The sequence below is a fragment of the Podarcis cretensis genome (genome assembly GCF_951804945.1).
Source record: "Podarcis cretensis genome assembly, chromosome: 5".
Taxonomy (NCBI): domain Eukaryota; kingdom Metazoa; phylum Chordata; class Lepidosauria; order Squamata; family Lacertidae; genus Podarcis; species Podarcis cretensis.
Window position 1 is genome coordinate 30,540,090 of NC_137174.1, and position 19,178 is coordinate 30,559,267.

A 19,178-nucleotide genomic window follows, 5' to 3' on the forward strand; every position below is an offset into this window, starting at 1 on the left:
ACGAGTTACTTCCGGATTTCACGCATGTGCAGAAGTGCTAAATCGCACTTTGCGCATGTGCAAAGCGCTGAATCGCAACCCATGTGATTCATGCACAAGTGCAGAAATCATTGCCAGACACCAAAAGATATAGTTATAGGTAGGTAGCCGTGTTGGTCTGCCGTAGTCGAAACAAAACAAAAAAAATTCCTTTCAGTAGCACCTTAGAGACCAACTAAGTTTGTTATCGGTATGAGCTTTCGTGTGCATGCACACTTCTTCAGATAGATATAATTCTTCAAAAGATATAATTGTCTTGTGATCAAGATTCCTGCTGTATTTCACTATTAGGAATTTATTTATTTATTTATTTGTTTGTTTTTATAAAATGGTGACAAAAGTACCGTATTTTTCGCTCTATAACACGCACCCAACCATAACACGCACGTAGTTTTTAGAGGAGGAAAATCCATAGGCATGCCACCCATAGGCATTCCCTCCATAACACGCACAGACATTTCCCCTTACTTTCTAGGAGGAAAAAAGTGAGTGTTATGGTGCAAAAAATACGGTAGTTGCATTTGTGATAGGAAATAAGATTTAAAAGGATTTTGATGTATTAGTGATCAAATGTTATTTCTATCTTATTAGTTATGCATTGAGTACTGTTATGTTATTCATATTTACTTTTTTTCCCTCTCACCTTTCTCTCAGTAGAGGACCCAAGGCAGCTCACTGCTAAATACAGCTAAAACATGCACAATCGGTATAATTATTAAAAAACAAATTTTGTTGTTGTTGTTGTTTAGACAAATAAGTAACCCTATTAAAAACAGCCCTGAAAGACTTCTAAACCATTTAAAAGCACAAGTAGATCACACACCTTCATAAGGCCCTGCTGCAACAGCCAGTTAGTGGCCAAAGGTTTCTGAATCAAGTTTTTGCCTATCCACAAAAGGAAAGAGCCAACCTAGCCCTCTGTGGCAATGACACAATTTGAGAGCAGTCACTGAAAAGGTCCACTTAGCATGCCCATGAAGGTGGCAAGACATGGGAGTAAGGCCTCTCAATAATATCTCGAAGTCTGAGTAGAGTCCTATAGGGAGATGAACCCAATTCTCCAGATACTTTTTTATGTAGTTGAAGCATTTTATAAACATCTTACTGGAAACCTCAGGAAACAAAGCAGGACTTACTTCCACATAATTTTTTGCTGGGGCAAACTGCGTATTTTACCAGAGGCATGGTCCTTCCCTTTCTTTGCACACAATATACTCACATTAATTTATTACAGGAAGCAATCTGCCTGACATGTTTAAGAACAGATGCCACCACCTCAACAGTTTTAAAAAAAACGCAACTCCAAACAAGTTGCTGTTCGACCCTTACCTGCGCTAAACAGTGGTAATGAAAAGTGGGGAAATGATGTGCCACCCTTTCAGTGAATAATTATGGGCGAAAAGCCTACGCTGCAGTGGCAGCTTTGAACACACAAGACTCGTACTTTTTGTGCGGCATCGAAGATGAAGAGGGACATCTACCAACACAAGATTCCTAACTGATGCTTCCTTGGATCTCAAGCGCGCTCTGCAACATCCTCGCCAAACAGCCATCTGAAGCAGCTTGCTTGCGAAAGAGTACAGCGGTGTTGTAACACCAGGTCCAAAGAAGCACCACTGCACAGTATTTTCCCAGAGAGCCCCGCCCCTTTCTGTTTGGGCAGGTATTCCTTGGCAGAGAGCTTTCTTTTAGGTTAAAGTCACCGCTGCGAAGCAAGAATTAGAAGAAATCGCGAAGAATTCGGGAGCGGGAGGCGCTGGGAACCTTCAGAGGTAGGAAGAGGGTCAGTGGGTTATTTCGAAAGGGTGTCCCGATGGCTCCAAAACTGACCCGCAGCCGATCCAAACGAAGAGCAAGGCTAAAAAGCCCCGCTGCTGCTGCTACAGCTGCCAGCATCGCTGCTCCCCTTCGGCGACCCGGCCCCCTTGGCGGCTCTTCCCTGAGGCACCAGGAGAGCGCCGTCGACGCCAGGGCTGGCGGCGGGGGCGCTCGGAGGACCGCGCTGCCGTGGCTCCTCCTAGAGGTGGTATGTGGAGAAGGACCCCCCTTCCCCTCCCTACCACCGGCCTCCAGAGCTGCCGCCATTGAAACCATACAATAAAAGCGACGGAAGGGAAAGGAGGAAGCGCGACGCGGGCATTGCGGCGGCGCCGGAGCGGAGGCGGCAGCAGGCGGGCAGGTGACCGGGAAGGCTCGGGGCGGGGGGGAAGGCTGCTCGGTTAATGCACCCCCGGAGGACAAGCCGTTGGGGCCCGCAGGGGAGGGTGGGGAAGGAGGAGGCCTGTCGCCGTCACTGGCCGCCCCCGCCCCTCACCCAAAGCGCCGCCGCGGGAAGGGAAGCGGCCCCCGAAAGCAGCCGCAGCCTCCCGCCGCCCCCCCATCCCCACGCATGGAGGCGATGCGGGGAGAGGCGCGTCATCCCCGGTAGGGAGCAACGCGAGGGGAAGAGAGAAAAGGCGGCAGAGCCAGCCGTTGAAACAGAAAAAAGCGGGAGTGGCGGCACCTCAGCGCGCGAGAGATGAGAATCTCTTCCCGCTGAGGCTGCGGCGCTTTTCCCGCTCCCGTTTTGTCCTCCTCAGAGGTCAAGAAAATGCCGCCGAGTGGCGTGAAGGGGGGGAAGGCGCCGCCGCCCTCTGCGCTCTTTCTCTCTAACCCCCCCCCCCATTTCTCTCGGGGGTCGCGATTCCCTCTCTCCCTCCCCACCGCACGGCTCTCCCAAGGGGGAGTGAGGTGAGGAGAGGTCACTTCCCCGGCGCTTCCCTTTCCGGGACGCCCTTTCAACGAGAGCCGGTTAACGGCATCTCAACCACTCCCCTCCCCCCCCCCCCCCCCGCTCATCTCGGGCCACAAGCAGAACGAGGAGAGAGGCGGGAATTTGACGAGAGAGCCTGGAGATAGACGCCTCCCCCACCCGCCCCGCCAGAGGCTAGGAGGACGGGAATTGCGCGGGAAAGGGAACGGCGTTGGTTTCCCAGAGTTCCCTGCGCCTGACTGGCGGCTCGCGCATAAGCGCACGCTCTCCATCCTGCCTCTTTAAACGCTGGCCCCCTCACGCCCACCCACACACCCCCTTTAAGAAAAAACTGCCAGCCCGCGTCTTTCAACCGTCCCACCTATGCGCGCGTGCCCTAAAGAACGTTAGGCGGGGCGGGTCCCTCAGTGCGCGCGCGCCCCGCCCCCGACTCCGTATTAGCAACATCTTCCTCCACGTTCTCGCTCGCTACGTAAATAAGTTTTAATGCTTTGGCGGTTTGAATTTGAAAGAAACAGAAAGGTTCCTGCTTGAATTTAAAGGCCAGCCCCTTTAAAGAATGGGGCGTTCTTATATGAGGACGAGCAATGTCACACCTCCCTCTTTTGAGAGGGAATGTTATGGATGGAGGAAACGGCCGCGGAGCATGCGCAGTGCGTGTCTCTATGAAGCGCTGTGTGTGTGAATTGCGAGGTCTTGAGGTTTCTTGTTTTGTTTCTCCAAATGGTTGTCTACCTCTTTTTGCATTTTCTCTTATTGTCCCACGCAGCCCCTCAACCGATCACTACTGCCATAATAAAAAAGATCACATATAATGGTTATTTCAGCCACTTTAACAGGGATGTAAATGTTTTAGATAAATAAGATCTATATTTTCTGCATCGTGCCAGAAGATTCAGTGGAAATAATGAAGTTGCCACATAATTTGAGCAATCTGATCTCCCTGTCATTTAGGCCCAGTTCCCACTGAATTGGTAGTCTGGTGATTCCCTTCTCCTTAACATCTAGTCTAAGTTTATATACCGTACTTTTCTGTATGGGGAACATTCAATCATGGATATCTCCCCCTGCAATCAGAAGTGCTGCAGCCACTTATAATGCTATATTTCTTAACTTTTCATTCTTGTTTTTGTAATTTGTATTTGTGGTTTTACATATTTAGGTAATATTTGTGTGTTTTTCTGTGCACTGCTTAGAAATATTTTATATATTAAGCAGTATAGAAATGATCTTAAATGCATTTTCTTTTTTAAGAAAAGAAAAATCAGAAGTGCCCTTTATGTGCTTAGGAAACAAGTGAGAAGGAGAAGCAGTATCGGCATGTCTGCTGGCCTTGCCCACAACCTGTACACCTTCGGTTGAAGGTTTGGTTTGCTATATATTTGGGAGCCCTAAGCTTCCAAACCTTACACTGAATGTATGAAGGTGATGGATGAGAAGTCAGTAGGCAAACTGGAGATGGGACCAGTGGGCTCCACGCCCTCCTCTCCCCTGATTCCCTGAATGCATGGAGAGCATTTCTGAACAGGGCTCACATCAACTAGATAACACATGAATTAGGTCGCCCTATCTCAGAAATACAAGTAGACATGCAGCTTTCTACATGAATGCAAAATATTGTGTAAGCTAACATCAGAAATCTATCCACAGACAACCCTTCTACCTTCTGGGGTTTTCACTTTTCCTATGTTTCTGTATCTTAAAGAACTACAAGTCTGACAGGAATTGCATTAAACAGGTGCAGTTTGCTTTATTGTTTTATCCTCATTCTGAGAATGCTGCGGCTGTTTGAATTTCAGCATATAATTTGGTACGGGCAAATCCTATTTTGTGCACATTTGATGCACATATGACCGTGCACACACTTGCCAGGTTTGGTACCAGAAGAGGGCGGAATGAGCTTACACGCAGTCCACTGACTGCGCACAATGACCTGGGACGTAACCTCCGCATAAATGGGTTGCCTGCATTGAAGGCAGAGAGCCTCTGCCAGGGGAAAAGGTTGCCATCCTATTTCCCTTCACATAGGCACACAAAAGCTACACAGCACAAACAAATAACAGTATAATGATGCATTTAACTAAGCCTAAGTACATGTAACTGAAATAATTGCAGTTACTTGCCCTTTTGATCACTGCTCCATTTTCCTCCCCTTTGTTGTCTCCTGTGTGCCTCTTTCACTTTGTAAAATGCCAAGCACACAATGGGCATTATGTACAGAATCGGGTGTGGGGGTGTGGCCTAGTTTCTGAGCAAATACACGCTATTTTACCAGATGTGTGTAAGTCAGGTACATCTCCAAAGTTAGATCACAACCCTGAGATCCATTTATCTCTATGCTAGGACAAGTTTCATCTGTGTATGAGGCTTCCAGGTTAAAAGCCACAGATCAGGTCAAATAAAAAATGGAAATTACTTATATATTACTTATTACCTATAAGATATATATGCCTTTGTGGCCATATGGAATCAAAATATAGTGCATTCTGATGCAATGGAGGATACAGCTTCCGTATTTTTTCATAGTTGTGTAGCAAAGACAATTTCAACAGGTACAATTATGCTCACTCCTTCATGACAAAGCTGTGCCTTTCAGAAAATTTCACTTTACACAATTTTTAAAAGTATAGAAGCCTATTTTTAGTTTGCGTTGGAACAGCCTAGGATAATATGAGAGTCTATTACATGAACAGGTTTGGTTGTAATAGGAGAAATTGAATCAGACAAATGGGACATATATCCAGTGTTGCAGTGCAGAGTGCTCTTGCTCACTGTTCCAGTCAGTACCCTTTCTCCAGGATACTCGATTCCATTTCCCCACATGGTTCTCCAGATCCCCCAGGCAAATCAGTGTTTCGTGGTCACAGTCTTCACCCTGTTTATGAGGTGTGTCTCTCACAGGTTTTTTTCTCTCTCAATTGTTTTTTGTTGTACTGTACTTCTGCAACATGGGGTTCCTTCACACCTGTTCATAACATCATATGTGTGTGTGATAAAGGTCTTGCTGCCTAAGCACTGACACCCACATGAACATCAGACGAAGAAACTGACTATGAAAACTTTGTTTCAGATGTATCATGGATGTTGGCAGCTGTGCCATGTTAGTTGTTCACCTTGTGGACTAGTTGGTACAATATTGAAGGTATTGTTTCCATACCAATTACATTACTATAGGTCATTTATGTTTTGCAGTTTGTTAAGGGTTGCTGGCAATTCTAATTCTGTTGGGGGCAAACTACAAAGCCCAGAATTCTTTGCAGGGGAACATGTTCTGAATGTATAGCGTAGCCAGATATAGTCTGTACACAGCCTTAAATCTTGCTCCCCTACATTTTTTTAAAAATCCAGCTCCTATTATATCACACCCAATATCAATCCTTGTTTCACCCTTTGTATGTTTTATATTAGGACAAACAAATAAGAATAATCTGCCAGAAGACTGAAAAACACAGAGTGACAACATGTCGGCCCGAGGTGGAAAGAAAAAAATGACCAAAATGTCTCGCTCCAGCAGAGCAGGCGTTATTTTTCCAGTGGGCAGAATGATGCGATACTTAAAGAAAGGAACATACAAATTCCGGATAGGAGTGGGAGCTCCTGTCTACATGGCAGCTGTCATAGAATATCTAGCAGGTAAGAACATGTTTTAATTAAATTAATGAAGTGGCAAGGCCAAGTGCTTTCACAACACTTCTGGAAATGAAGCTGTATAATGGTAAAGAAATCATTTGCTTGTTTGATGTTGTTGAGTTCAAGCTGTTAACAGAGCAGTGGGAATAGTGGACATTTGATCATGCATGCTTTATCCCAAGTGGGAAAGCTTTTCTTTTTTTGTAAGAAGCTTTGGACACTATATAATTGAAAAGCAGGATATAAATGTTGTTGTTGTTTAGTCATTTAGTTGTGTCCGACTCTTCGTGACCCCATGGACCAGAGCACGCCAGGCACTCCTGTCTTCAGGGTATAAATAGAAATCGTCAAATAATAATCAATCCTAATTCCTCGATTATGGCTGGAGGGGTCAGGATGGCACACTGTTTGCCTCTTTGCCAGCAGAGAGAAGTACTGCCAGGGGAAAGGGTTCCACTGTGCTGGAAGGCCCAGGCGGGCAGAAAGCTCTTGCCAGTTCTCCTGCTAGTGGGAGCAGGAAGAAAGCTCTGAAATGGTGCCCTTAGGAGCAGGGTGCTAGCAGCCTGGAACTGGTATAGTGAAAAGAAAGATTAGAAGCCATCCCCCTGCACTGCAAGCTGGCAATGCTTGGAATGTGCTGCTCTGCTCCTCCCCCATTTAGTAAATTCAGTAAATCATTAAAAGCAAAGGTATGGAAATAAACACATCCCAGGCTTTTTTCCATTTCAAGGAAGGACCTAGAATTTTACAAATCTAGGAAATGAAACTGTGAGGTGGTTCACAGATGGCCTAAATGTGTAAATTATTTATATAAGTGAGTCCCAGGAGCAGACGTATCTTGTTACTGATGTGTATCCCAATGTATTTGTAGCAGAAATATTGGAATTGGCTGGTAATGCTGCAAGGGACAACAAAAAGGGAAGAATTGCTCCAAGACACATCCTTCTGGCAGTTGCTAATGATGAGGAGCTGAATCAGGTATGCTTTACAAACAATTTACAGAAGATAATTGCATTGGATAACTGTTAATTACTGTTGTAGTGCTGTAGTTCAACACTACTAGGAAAAAAATGTTGAAAAACCAAGATCTCATGGCTTCTTACAGTTTTTTTCTGAATTTCCCAAACAAGGTGTTGCATGGCTTGCAGTTATTCTTCATGAATATGTTTGCTGTTCTTTGTTTAAAGGTTTCAGGGGGGGGGAGAGAGAAAGTGAAAAAATAAACATTAAGCATGGAAGTGTTTGGAGTCAATTTAAAGCATTCTTATCAAACTGCTCTACATGGGGCAGCTCTACAGTCATGTGCTTCTGATTTGAATAGTACATTTTTATTAACCAGTATTCAGTAGTTAGACATGCTGCCCTAGCACAAAAATGTTTAAGAAAGGGTATACTAACAGCTATACTGTTATAATGCCACAAAATGCAATCACCCAAACTTCAATCCCATACCTACTTACCTGGGAGTAAACTCCATTGAACTTGGTCCAAGTTTAACTGCTGGAGGTTTGTGCTGTTGCTTTCCAATTGTTCTGTTTCAACCATGACTGCCATGGTTTTACACCACTCTGAAATCTATACAGAGCAGTGTGCAAATATTTCAATGAATCAGATTGATTTAGAGGCTGGGGGGCATTCCTCCCTCTTCTCTCCCCTCCTTTTTGCATGATTCATGTGAATGAAAGCAGCAGCTGAAGCTCAAGACAGGTGTCACGAAGAGTAGCCTATCAGACTGAGATGTGCTACTTTATACAGTGGTACGTCTGGATACGAACAGGATCCTTTCCGGAGCCCTGTTCGCATCCTGAAGGAAACGTAAGATGCGACTGCGGGTGCGCGGGTCATGTTTCGCCACTTCTGCGCATGCGCGTGACGTCATTTTGAGTGTCTGCGCATGCACGAGCGACGAAACATGGAAGTAACGCGCTCCGTTACTTCCGGGTCGCCGCGGAGCGCAACCCGAAAATATTCATCCCAAAGCTACTTCAGCCTGAGGTATGACTGTATCTTTGACATCCATAAACTATGGTACCACCAAAATTATGATGTACCCAATAGAATAGGCTTCCTCAACCTCGGCCCCCCAGATGTTTTTTGAGACTACAATTCCCATCATCCCTGACCACTGGTTCTGCTAGCTAGGGATCATGGGAGTTGTAGGCCAAAAACATGTAGGCCAAGTTTGAGGAAGCCTGCAATAAAACATACCTTTATAAGACCCAACCAAAACGTAACATAACAGTGAATAAACTTCTCCATAACTTCTCAGTTGGCTGGATATACTATACTGCACTGAAATGTTTAAATATTTAATTGTTCTGGAATGTTTCTGCCACACTTGCCATGATGTCCTGCCACACCCTTTGAGAACCACTGTGATAGATTGTTAAAAGGGATGGGAGAGTGTGAGAGAGAAAGTTAAGGAATGAGAGGAGTGGGAGGAGACAATGGGCATGGGCATTGCAGAAAGGATTGATGATGGTTCAGTGTTTGTGTATGTGTTCAGAGGCAGCCTACTCCTGAGTGTTAAGTTTGTGGGAGGGCAAAAGTCTGCAGTAGTTCAGTGATGAGGGGCTCGTACTCTTCACGATCTCAGAGGTGCCTTTATTCCCAGAACTCTGGCCCAGCATTGAAAGTAGACTCCTGAGCTGCCCTAGTGAGGTCTTGGCATAATTTACAGTGGAGGAAATTGGGAAGAATAGGAAGGGAAGCAGGGCTTGGTTTTGCCAGATTGGGGAAGGAACATGAGAAGTGGGATGAAATGGTACACTCTCTGGGTGAAGTTTGCAGCAATGGAGAGGGATACTTAACTATTATAGAGAGAAGTGCTAGTAGTTTAATCTCTGTGGGAACTAGGCCACCACACTGCAAATGCTACATTTTTAACCGGGGGCAGAGAGGCTACAATTGCTTAATGTTTTATTTTTCTATAATTCTTACTATAAATTCATTCACTTATCTTGGGCTGGGCATTTACTACTATGCCTCTGCGTTCCTCGACTGTTAAAGTGGACCAGTGTTCTGTGGTTTAAATGCAATATAGTAGTGTTGTTTTTACTTGCTGGATAGCTTGTGGGTTGCCTCACTAGTTTTATCAACTTAAGGTTTCTGCTTAGCTCCCAGTTTCTACTTTCGGCAGATTGAGTCTGAATTGTGTTGGCCGCAGCGTTATGTAGCCAGGCATGCTGCTGAGGTGCCAGACTCCACTCCAGAAATACTTGGACATGGACAAAAGAGTGGCTCAGTTCTCATCCATGAAATATTGGAGAATGTGAAGCAGCATAAACGAGTATATTGTCACCAAAGCTCATGGGCCTTCAGTATCAGCAATCTGATTTATAAATTGTGTCTTCCTTTTTGTATTAAATGTAGGAAATATAACTGAATTTATTATTTTTATTTTGCTTATTTGATCACATTTTTATTCTTTAAAGCATGAAAGCAGAGCTGCATATTTGGAGTTTTTCCATTTTGTACAGTGAATTGTTTGTAAAAACAACAAGCAAATCTATCAAAGTGAATGAGTACCCTCAAGAGAACTTGTATTCAGGTATGTCCTGTCTCTGTACCCTGCTTCTTTCTGCAGTTGCTAAAAGGAGTGACCATTGCAAGTGGAGGTGTCCTGCCCAGGATTCATCCAGAGCTTCTTGCCAAAAAACGAGGCACCAAAAGCAAATCTGATACTATCCTTTCACCTTCTCCAGAGAAGAGAGGGAGGAAATATTTGGGGACCAAGAAGACTGGAAAGAAAACAAAGGCTGCAAAAGCCCGGGCACCCAAAAAGGTAAGCAAAACTTGGACCAAGCAGCTCTATTTGGAAAACAGGCTATGCTATCCCTCTTAGGATTGGTCTCATTGTCTCATTATAATGCCTTTCTTTGTGGTCAGGTTCATTTCAGAGGGTGCTCATTATTAATAGCCCCAGTATATACTGTGCAAGAGCAAACTAGAACTTGTAAGATAACTTTCTCTGTAAGTTATTTTAAAGGAGTAACTCAAGCTTTTCAGGAGTTTGGCTGTCATATAGGCTTGTAACGTATAAGAGAGGGGGACCTTTACATATAATGCTATCTTTAACACTTAATAGTATAAATAGGGAATAGACTTCACCATTTTTTGGGGGAAATAATTTGGAAATTAGTCTCATTGGATTATATCCAAAGGTTCCCTTCCTCCAAAGGAAGCTCCTTCCATCTAAGAAAGTGAACCTTTGGGTGACTTCGAGTTTATTTCCAAGTAGTTATGCTTAGGACCACAGTCTTGGTGTTCTTGATTTTTAACATAGATTTAAAGAGCTGGTTTGTTTTCTCCACTTCCAACATACGCCAGGAGATAGAAAAACTATAGATGAGTCACACATGGATATGTTAACAGTTCATGTTTTCAAAATCTATCAGAGCTGCAAATGGACACCTGACCTGACCAAGATAGCACAGATTAAAGTAAACCCAACTCTGCAAGGCAAAATATATTTATGTTTAATACTAGCATTGATCTTCACATTGTCCATTTGAGAGCCAAGTCACACCTTTACCTATAAGGTGATAAGATCCTTACACAATGGCTCTTCTGTTTTGTTCTTACACAGTAAGATGCTTATGTGAACCAGCCCCTCATGTGCAAAACAAAAAAGTTACCACGTCAGAGGAAACTCTAGTTGTGAATATTGGGGGGGGGGTGTTTCTCTGACAGTACGTTTCCCCACCTACTCTGTTAGGTTTTCTTCTTAATGTTTCTTTTCCCTGCCCCCAATAGAACAAACAGAAGGAGAATGAAAAAGAAGGAGCATCAAATTCAGCAGCTGATGATGGACCTGGTGATGGGTTCACTATACTCTCCTCCAAGAGTCTTCTTCCAGGACAGAAGGTACCAAGTTAGAGAACAGTACAATAAAATTATGTCCACACTATCCACACCAAAATTTGCTCAGTTGACTCTCGCTTTGCATATATTTTAGTCAGGGTTTCCTCAAGATCCAGGAAGTATTTTTATGAAGCAATCCCTTCTTTTAAGAAAAAAAAATCATGATGAAGTAGCCACTCTGCAGATTTTCACTCTAGGAGCTACATGTTTAAGCTTTCTCCTGTTTAAAACAGGCCATGCCCCTGCTATTCAGTCATGATTCTTACTGAGGTCTCACCCCTCTCCTCATTCACAGCAACAAATATTCTCTCTCTCTCTCTCTCTCTCTCTCTCTCTCACACACACACACACACACACACACAGAGAGAGAGAGAGAGAGAGAGAGAGACTCTGTGAGAAAGTGTTGCATGAAATAGGTATGGGTTATTTATAAGGCACAAATTCCAGGGGTTTGGGACTGCATTAGTTTGCACTGCAATAATCTTAACATCTCTGAACACTGTGCTGCTACTTCATGCACTGTGCTGCAATACCTCTCTCTATATAAACCAACCCGGATTCTGTGATCACTATCTGGGGCCCTGCTTCATGTGCCTCATGTCCGGAGGGTGGCAACACAAGAATAGGCCTTTTCTGCAGTGCCTCCCCGTTTGTGAAATGCTCTCCCCAGCGAGGTTCGCTCACTGCATGCCCTCATTAAATATCCTTATGTGCCAGGTGAAAATGTTCCTCTTTGACCAGGATGATTAATATTCTGTGGGCTTTTAAATGTGTTTGTGGGAATGGGGTAGGGGGGGTATTGTTTTGTTTTGCTTTTGTTCTCACTATTTGAACCACCTTGAGAACTTCCAATGAAGGGCAGTATATAAATTTAATGATAGTAATAATAGGAAGATGCAGCTTTAGTAAAATTGAAATCCAAAAATGTTAGGTATTTCTTGTGCAAACTGAAAACAATGAACTTATTAGAGGGGAAGTTATGTGCCCTTAGTCCAGTTTATTTCAGGTGAATCTCTGTAACTATAGATACATATGCATATAGTAAACACAGAAATTAAGTGCCCTGATCAGCTGGGGCCGGGAAAGCAGGGTTCTTTCCATAGATGAATGAGTAATTGCTTGCATAATTCCTCCCTGCATCCAGATGCTTGCGCTGCAGTCAGAAAACCGGCAGTTGTTCTAACCATTTGTTGGTTAGGGGACTGGATTTTGTACCCTCTCTCCCATTACCTCCTTCCCCTGTATGGGTGATCAGCGTTATCACCAGTTATCTGATACAGGCTATGCACACAGAAGCCCAATTACTGCTGTGCACATGTGCAGCTGGATTTGGGCCAGATTAATGCATTACTTGATTATAAAGATAGGCATTTAAAAGATAGCAGGGGTTTCTAATGAAAAGAGCATGTGGTCATCCTGTATTTAAAGGCTCTGTTTGAAGTCTGAAAAGTGAGCTGCTGGTAGCCCTAGTTTGAAAGTGAGAGCCTTGCAATTTGATAGCAGCTTGGTAGCAATAAGAAAATGAAGTACAATCTGCTTTCTGTTTTAGTAGTTTAGTATTCAGACAATTTCACAGCATCAGTAAATAAATGCAAAGTGAATAGCAGCACGAACACACACACACACGGGATGTGAACAGGCTAAGAAGGACACTGACAAACTGGAACGTCAAGAAGGTCACTGACAGACTGACAAACTGGACCGTGTCCAGAGGAGGGCAACCAAAATGGTCAAAGGCCTGGAAACGATGCCTTATGAGGAACGGCTAAGGGAGCTGGGCATGTTTAGCCTGGAGAAGAGGAGGTTAAGGGGTGATATGATAGCCATGTTCAAATATATAAAAGGGTGTCACATAGAGGAGGGAGAAAGGTTCTTTTCGGCTGCTCCAGAGAAGCGGACACGGAGCAATGGTTCCAAACTACAAGAAAGAAGATTCCACCTAAACATTAGGAAGAACTTCCTGACAGTAAGAGTTGTTCGACAGTGGAATTTGCTGCCAAGGAGTGTGGTGGAGTCTCCTTCTTTGGAGGTCTTTAAGCAGAGGCTTGACAACCATATGTCAGGAGTGCTCTGATGGTGTTTCCTGCTTGGCAGGGGGTTGGACTCGATGGCCCTTGTGGTCTCTTCCAACTCTATGATTCTATGATTCTAAGACTACATAGGAAATATATTAAAGTTATGGTTAGCAGCTCACTGAAAGCATAAACTTGGTTTGCAGCATAAAGGCAATTTCTTTGCTTGGAATGTTAGGAAAGGACCTGAAAATAGAGCTTGTCAGTATCCTGATGCCTTTATATGAATCTATGATATGGTCACTTTTTGAATCTTATGTTTGGTTCTGGTTTCCTCATCTCTAAAAAGTATCTCTGGATACAATCTGCTGGGGTCATAGAATAGGAAACGGATTTTGATTTTATGCAATCCGATTGCAGGTTTCCTGAAGTCAGCTATTTGGCATGTTTGAAACAAGATTCTATACTTTATAGTCCTTTGGTCCAATCCAGCCAGCTTCTTTATATTCTTGTGAATTCTTTCTCCTCTTTCATTGGCATCTTGCAGCTCTCTCTGACGCAGAGTGACATCAGCCATATTGGTTCTATGAAAGTAGAAGGCATTGTGCACCCGACTACTAGTGAAATAGACCTCAAAGAAGAAGTAGGTAAGTCTCTAAGACTCTTTTTTTTTAAGGAGATGGTGATATTTGAACCTTTGAATTGTAATTGTAATTGTAACCCTTTTCCAGAACTCAAAACTAATACAACTTCCATCAGCCCTAGCCAGTGTGGCTAAGCTGACTGGCACTCAAAGCAGTTGTAGTCCAAACCTCTGGAGGTCTCCAGGTTGCTGAAGTCTGAGTTATGTGTAACAAAAGCCCTTACAGTATTTGTACAGCAGTTTCCATCTTTGTGGCAATTGTTTTATTTTTAACAGTGATATCATTCAAATGTCTTGTTTCAAGATTTCAGATGCCTGTATATCTCATAACACAATAAGTTGGTGCAATACTATGTTTGCTTTTTAATTACACCATCCTAAAGTTGGCTGCATTTGCTATGTACTTAGGTTTCTGCTAGTGTTTTAAGAGTTTTGTTTGTTTATTCTCTTTTAGACACCTCATAAAATGAATTATCTTGGTGTCTTACAAATAGAAAAAATAAAAACCATAGTGCGATAAAACTATAATAAACTTGAGACAGCCAGCACAATATTTATCTACATTTTAAATGGAAAGTTGAGGCACTGGGAGGAGGGGAAATCATTTTATTAAATGAATCTTTGACCGTAGGGCTATAGGCTCAAAACTGATAGCTGACTTCAGATTCTATATTTTTATGTGAAAACTCCACTAGTATTTGGTAAAATGCGGTCTTGACTATGCTACCACTCAGTGGATTTGTAACTGGCTGACTGACCGAACCCAAAGGGTGCTCATCAATGGTTCCTCTTCATCCTGGAGAAGAGTGACTAGTGGGGTGCCACAGGGTTCTGTCTTGGGCCCGGTCTTATTCAACATCTTTATCAACGACTTGGATGATGGACTCAAGGGCATCCTGATCAAATTTGCAGATGACACCAAACTGGGAGGGGTGGCTAACACCCCAGAGGACAGGATCACACTTCAAAACGACCTTGACAGATTAGAGAACTGGGCCAAAACAAACAAGATGAATTTTAACAGGGAGAAATGTAAAGTATTGCACTTGGGCAAAAAAAATGAGAGGCACAAATACAAGATGGTTGACACTTGGCTTGAGAGCAGTACATGTGAAAAGGATCTAGGAGTCTTGTTTGACCACAAACTTGACATGAGCCAACAGTGTGACACGGCAGCTAAAAAAGCCAATGCAATTCTGGGCTGCATCAATAGGCGTATAGCATCTAGATCAAGGGAAGTAATAGTGCCACTGTATTCTGCTCTGGTCAGACCTCACCTGGAGTACTGTGTCCAGTTCTGGGCACCACAGTTCAAGAAGGACACTGACAAACTGGAACGTGTCCAGAGGAGGGCAACCAAAATGGTCAAAGGCCTGGAAACGATGCCTTATGAGGAACGGCTAAGGGAGCTGGGCATGTTTAGCCTGGAGAAGAGGAGGTTAAGGGGTGATATGATAGCCATGTTCAAATATATAAAAGGATGTCACATAGAGGAGGGAGGAAGGTTCTTTTCGGCTGCTCCAGAGAAGCGGACACGGAGCAATGGTTCCAAACTACAAGAAAGAAGATTCCACCTAAACATTAGGAAGAACTTCCTGACAGTAAGAGCTGTTCGACAGTGGAATTTGCTGCCAAGGAGTGTGGTGGAGTCTCCTTCTTTGGAGGTCTTTAAGCAGAGGTTTGACAACCATATGTCAGGAGTGCTCTGAGGGTGTTTCCTGCTTGGCAGGGGGTTGGACTCGATGGCCCTTGTGGTCTCTTCCAACTCTATGATTCTATGATTCTAATAGAAACGTGTCTTGCTTTTTTGCCCCCCAGGTAAGGCACTGGAAAAGTCTGGAGGTAAAGAGTTCTTAGAAACCATAAAGGAACTCCGTAAAACACAAGGACCTCTGGAAGTCACAGAAGGTAACCTCTTTTGTTTATTGCAGATTTTTTTTTATTAATCATTTAGTATTTTCTCCTTACAAGTATTCAAGAAATATTTTTTTCTTGCTGTTGTTTGTCTTTGGAATAGCTTTTCGAAAAAATACATGAGTTATTTCAATCTCTGTGGGATTCCATCCCACAGGTAGCTTGTATTGCAACAGAATAAAGACTACCTTATATTTTTATAAGGAATGTTATTTTGGTTTGGAAGTATGAATGAATAGCAGGCTTAACAGTTTCATTTGCCACACTCACTGCAGCAAGTGTGGAGCTGTCCTCTGCGGAGTGCAAGAGATGTTAAGCCTTAAATCTAATTCTGAAGCTGCAGAGCTTAGTGGTTGCACAGCGATTTTTGTACCCTCCAGAGTCAGGAGGGGGGCTGTGGGTTACACCACATGGCAACCCTCCCCTCACTGGGTGGAGGATGGCAAAGGCACCTTCAAGCAGTGGTATGCAAGCAAGCTTCCCCCCATCCCGCTGGTTCTTCCTGAGGAAAAGCCAGACAGAGGGATGGGGGCTGGCAACAACAAGTTTTGGCTTCTGTAGCCAAAAATTATTGGTTTCCGTAGCCAAAAATTATAGACCTGATTAAACTGACAGGGTGTTTTTAACGCCTAACATATTTGCTTTTTTTCTCCCTTTTTTCCCTCAGCTGCTCTCAGCCAGTCTACTGGTCTAGCAGCAAAGTTTGTCATTCACTGTCACATCCCACAGTGGGGTTCAGACAAATGTGAAGAGCAACTGGAGGAGACTGTAAAGAACTGTTTAACTGCTGCTGAAGACAAGAAGCTGAAATCTGTGGCTTTCCCACCTTTCCCCAGTGGCAGGTATGTGGTTTTCTCTGTAAAGCCCCACCACTTAGTTATGAATGTTTCAACATCTTGTCAAATTTGTCACAAAACAAATTTGTAAGTGTGACATGAAGGCTTGCCATATATTTTTTTTCCTGCCAGAGGTCCTGCACCTTTAATGACTGCATAATGTTCAACTTTTTTCAAGTCATTGCATCTCTGTGTCAAGGAAAGCATCGCTTTCTGAACTTCTAGTATTTCATGCAATTACTAAAGAGTTTTTCTTGAAAGGAGTTGGCCGCCTTAATGATTTCTGTGACTGGCTTTATATTTCAATAGCTGTGGCCTTTTTCAGTGCTGTCCAAGGATTTAGGTATGCTAGGTGAAATGTTAAGATACTTCTCTCCAACAGTGTCTCCTCTGCCCAGTAGCCATTCATCACTTACATTGTGTGGTATACTATCTTTCTGAATTTCGTTATGACTGCCATTGTGCTTTGAGAAGCACTATCAGCCAGCTTCTCTTCCCATAATTCCCTTCCCTTTATTTCCATGACCAAGTAAGCTCTACTATCTGTATCTTGAAACTACTGTTGTTGATTCAGCTACATCTTGATCTTGATCTACTGCACTCTTTCCAAGCTTCATGTCCCTATGAGCCCTTGCCTGTTATCATTCCTCTTCTTCCCAAACAAAGATTATCCATCCTTTATAAATATGCTGATATTCCTGAGCAGCAGATACCCATTTTTCCATAAGTCTGATAGGCTGGTGCATATGTACTTTTATGTTAGCTTGATCATAGTTACTATGGTCCAAATTTTCTCAATCCATTCAAATATAGTAGGAGATACGCTTTTTCAGATTTTTAGCTGCTATAATCTTAGCAATTATAAGGTTGAACATTATTGATAATTTTCTGGAATAACATATTTTAGATAATGAGTTGAGCATTTATAAAGTACATTTAGCTCATAATTTGGGCTAATGCTCATATGTTCAAGCTTTAATGTTGATCTCTTTCCCCCTGTATATAGAAATTGCTTTCCAAAACAGACTGCAGCCCAGCTGACACTCAAAGCCATTTCTTCTCATTTTGATGACTCCAGCCCTTCTTCCTTGAAGAACATTTACTTCGTGCTTTTTGACAGTGAGAGCATTGGCATCTACGTGCAAGAGATGGCAAAGCTAGATGCAAAGTAGCAACAGAAGCCAAATGAAAATTTATTTTTCAACATGAATATGAGTAGGAATGAATTAGAAGTGGGTTTTATTTTTAAAATATTGTGAGGACGGAGTATGTGAGTAGCTTTGAAGTTTTGTGATGGGTGGAGGGCTTTTGTTAATTGGGGGGGAGAAGGGGAATTTGTTTGGGAGAATTTGATCAGCAATTATACCATGCTTTAGGCACCCTCTACCATTTTGTATCACCCCTAAGAAATTACATTGCCAGCTCTCTTTACCTTTTAATGTCTCAAGTTATTTTAGTTTAGACCTTTTAAAGATTAATCTCATTTTAGAGTAGCAAGACAATTCAACACAGTGGGTGGGAAAATGAATTGTTTGCTCTTTCTTTCCCCACTGGTAGTTAGAAAACCTTGTTATGTCTACATTCCATGTTGGAGAAAGTAATTTCAAAGAAAACTTCACTTGGTGCTTTACTGTTTTACCCCAGAATGAACTGTAATTGCTGAGAATATTTCATCTTATTTGTTTTTATATAAAAAAATGTGGCATCATGCTTTTTAAAAACTTGAAACTCAAAACCTTTTCACTTAAGACTTATTCTCAAGGGAAAGTATCTTCAGTTTTATGACAGAGAAGTCTCTTGGAACAATGAGACCAGTTCCATCCTAGTCTCTCATTCAGCAGTGCCACTGGGAAAGATAGGTGGAACGGACTATATTGTAGTTTTGTGCTACTAAAAGACACCACAGAATCTGACAAATGGAGGGGGGATGCAAATGTACTAAAAAAAAGCAACCATGCAGTCACAAATTGTAGTTGAATTTCCCCACCAAAAAAAATCAGGTACAGTCATACCTCATGTTGCGTCCGCTTCATGTGCATCTTTTCGGGTTATGTCCCACGGCAACCCGGAAGTGCCGAAATGGGTTACTTCCAGGTTTCGCCGCATGCACACATGCAGCGCTTTGAGTTGCGGGCATTTCACATTACAGACGGGCCTCCGGAACAGATCCCATCCGTAACATGAGGTACCACTGTACGTGTAAGTCTCCTAGATTTCAGCTGTTGAGCTTTAGGGGAGTACATAAAGTGCTCAACTTTAGTTGAATAGTGCCCAGTGTGTTATACAGTTTATTTTGAAGTCAGTGTTAGTTCCATTCCTTCTCAAGAAGACAAAAACCAGCTTCACTAAACTGCCCACTTCTGCTCTCATCCATGAACAATGGGAGTAATATGATGAGGCACCTTTATGTTTGTTCTTGAAATATCATCATCATCATCATCAACAACAAAGAGCTATATTATGATGGGTGAAAGTTTTGAACACAGAAA

General features: G+C 43.0%; 1 protein-coding gene across 5 annotated transcripts; it reads left to right on the plus strand.

The window, feature by feature from the left end:
• The first annotated feature begins 1,218 nt into the window (after positions 1-1,218).
• On the plus strand, positions 1,219-18,424 carry MACROH2A2 (macroH2A.2 histone). 5 transcript variants are annotated; one of them, XM_079976450.1, is made up of 9 exons: positions 1,219-1,811; positions 6,200-6,424; positions 7,293-7,399; positions 10,008-10,205; positions 11,177-11,287; positions 13,844-13,943; positions 15,758-15,847; positions 16,521-16,695; positions 17,696-18,424. In XM_079976450.1, the coding sequence occupies exons 2-9, from the start codon at positions 6,253-6,255 to the stop codon at positions 17,859-17,861; spliced, it is 1,119 nt and encodes a 372-aa protein (XP_079832576.1). In that variant the 5' UTR covers positions 1,219-1,811; positions 6,200-6,252; the 3' UTR covers positions 17,862-18,424. The 5 variants fall into 5 exon arrangements, with proteins under 5 accessions (XP_079832576.1, XP_079832577.1, XP_079832580.1 ...); XM_079976451.1 differs by lacking the exon at positions 1,219-1,811 and adding an exon at positions 1,928-2,218; XM_079976454.1 differs by lacking the exon at positions 1,219-1,811 and adding an exon at positions 3,131-3,263.
• The last annotated feature ends 754 nt before the right edge of the window (positions 18,425-19,178 follow it).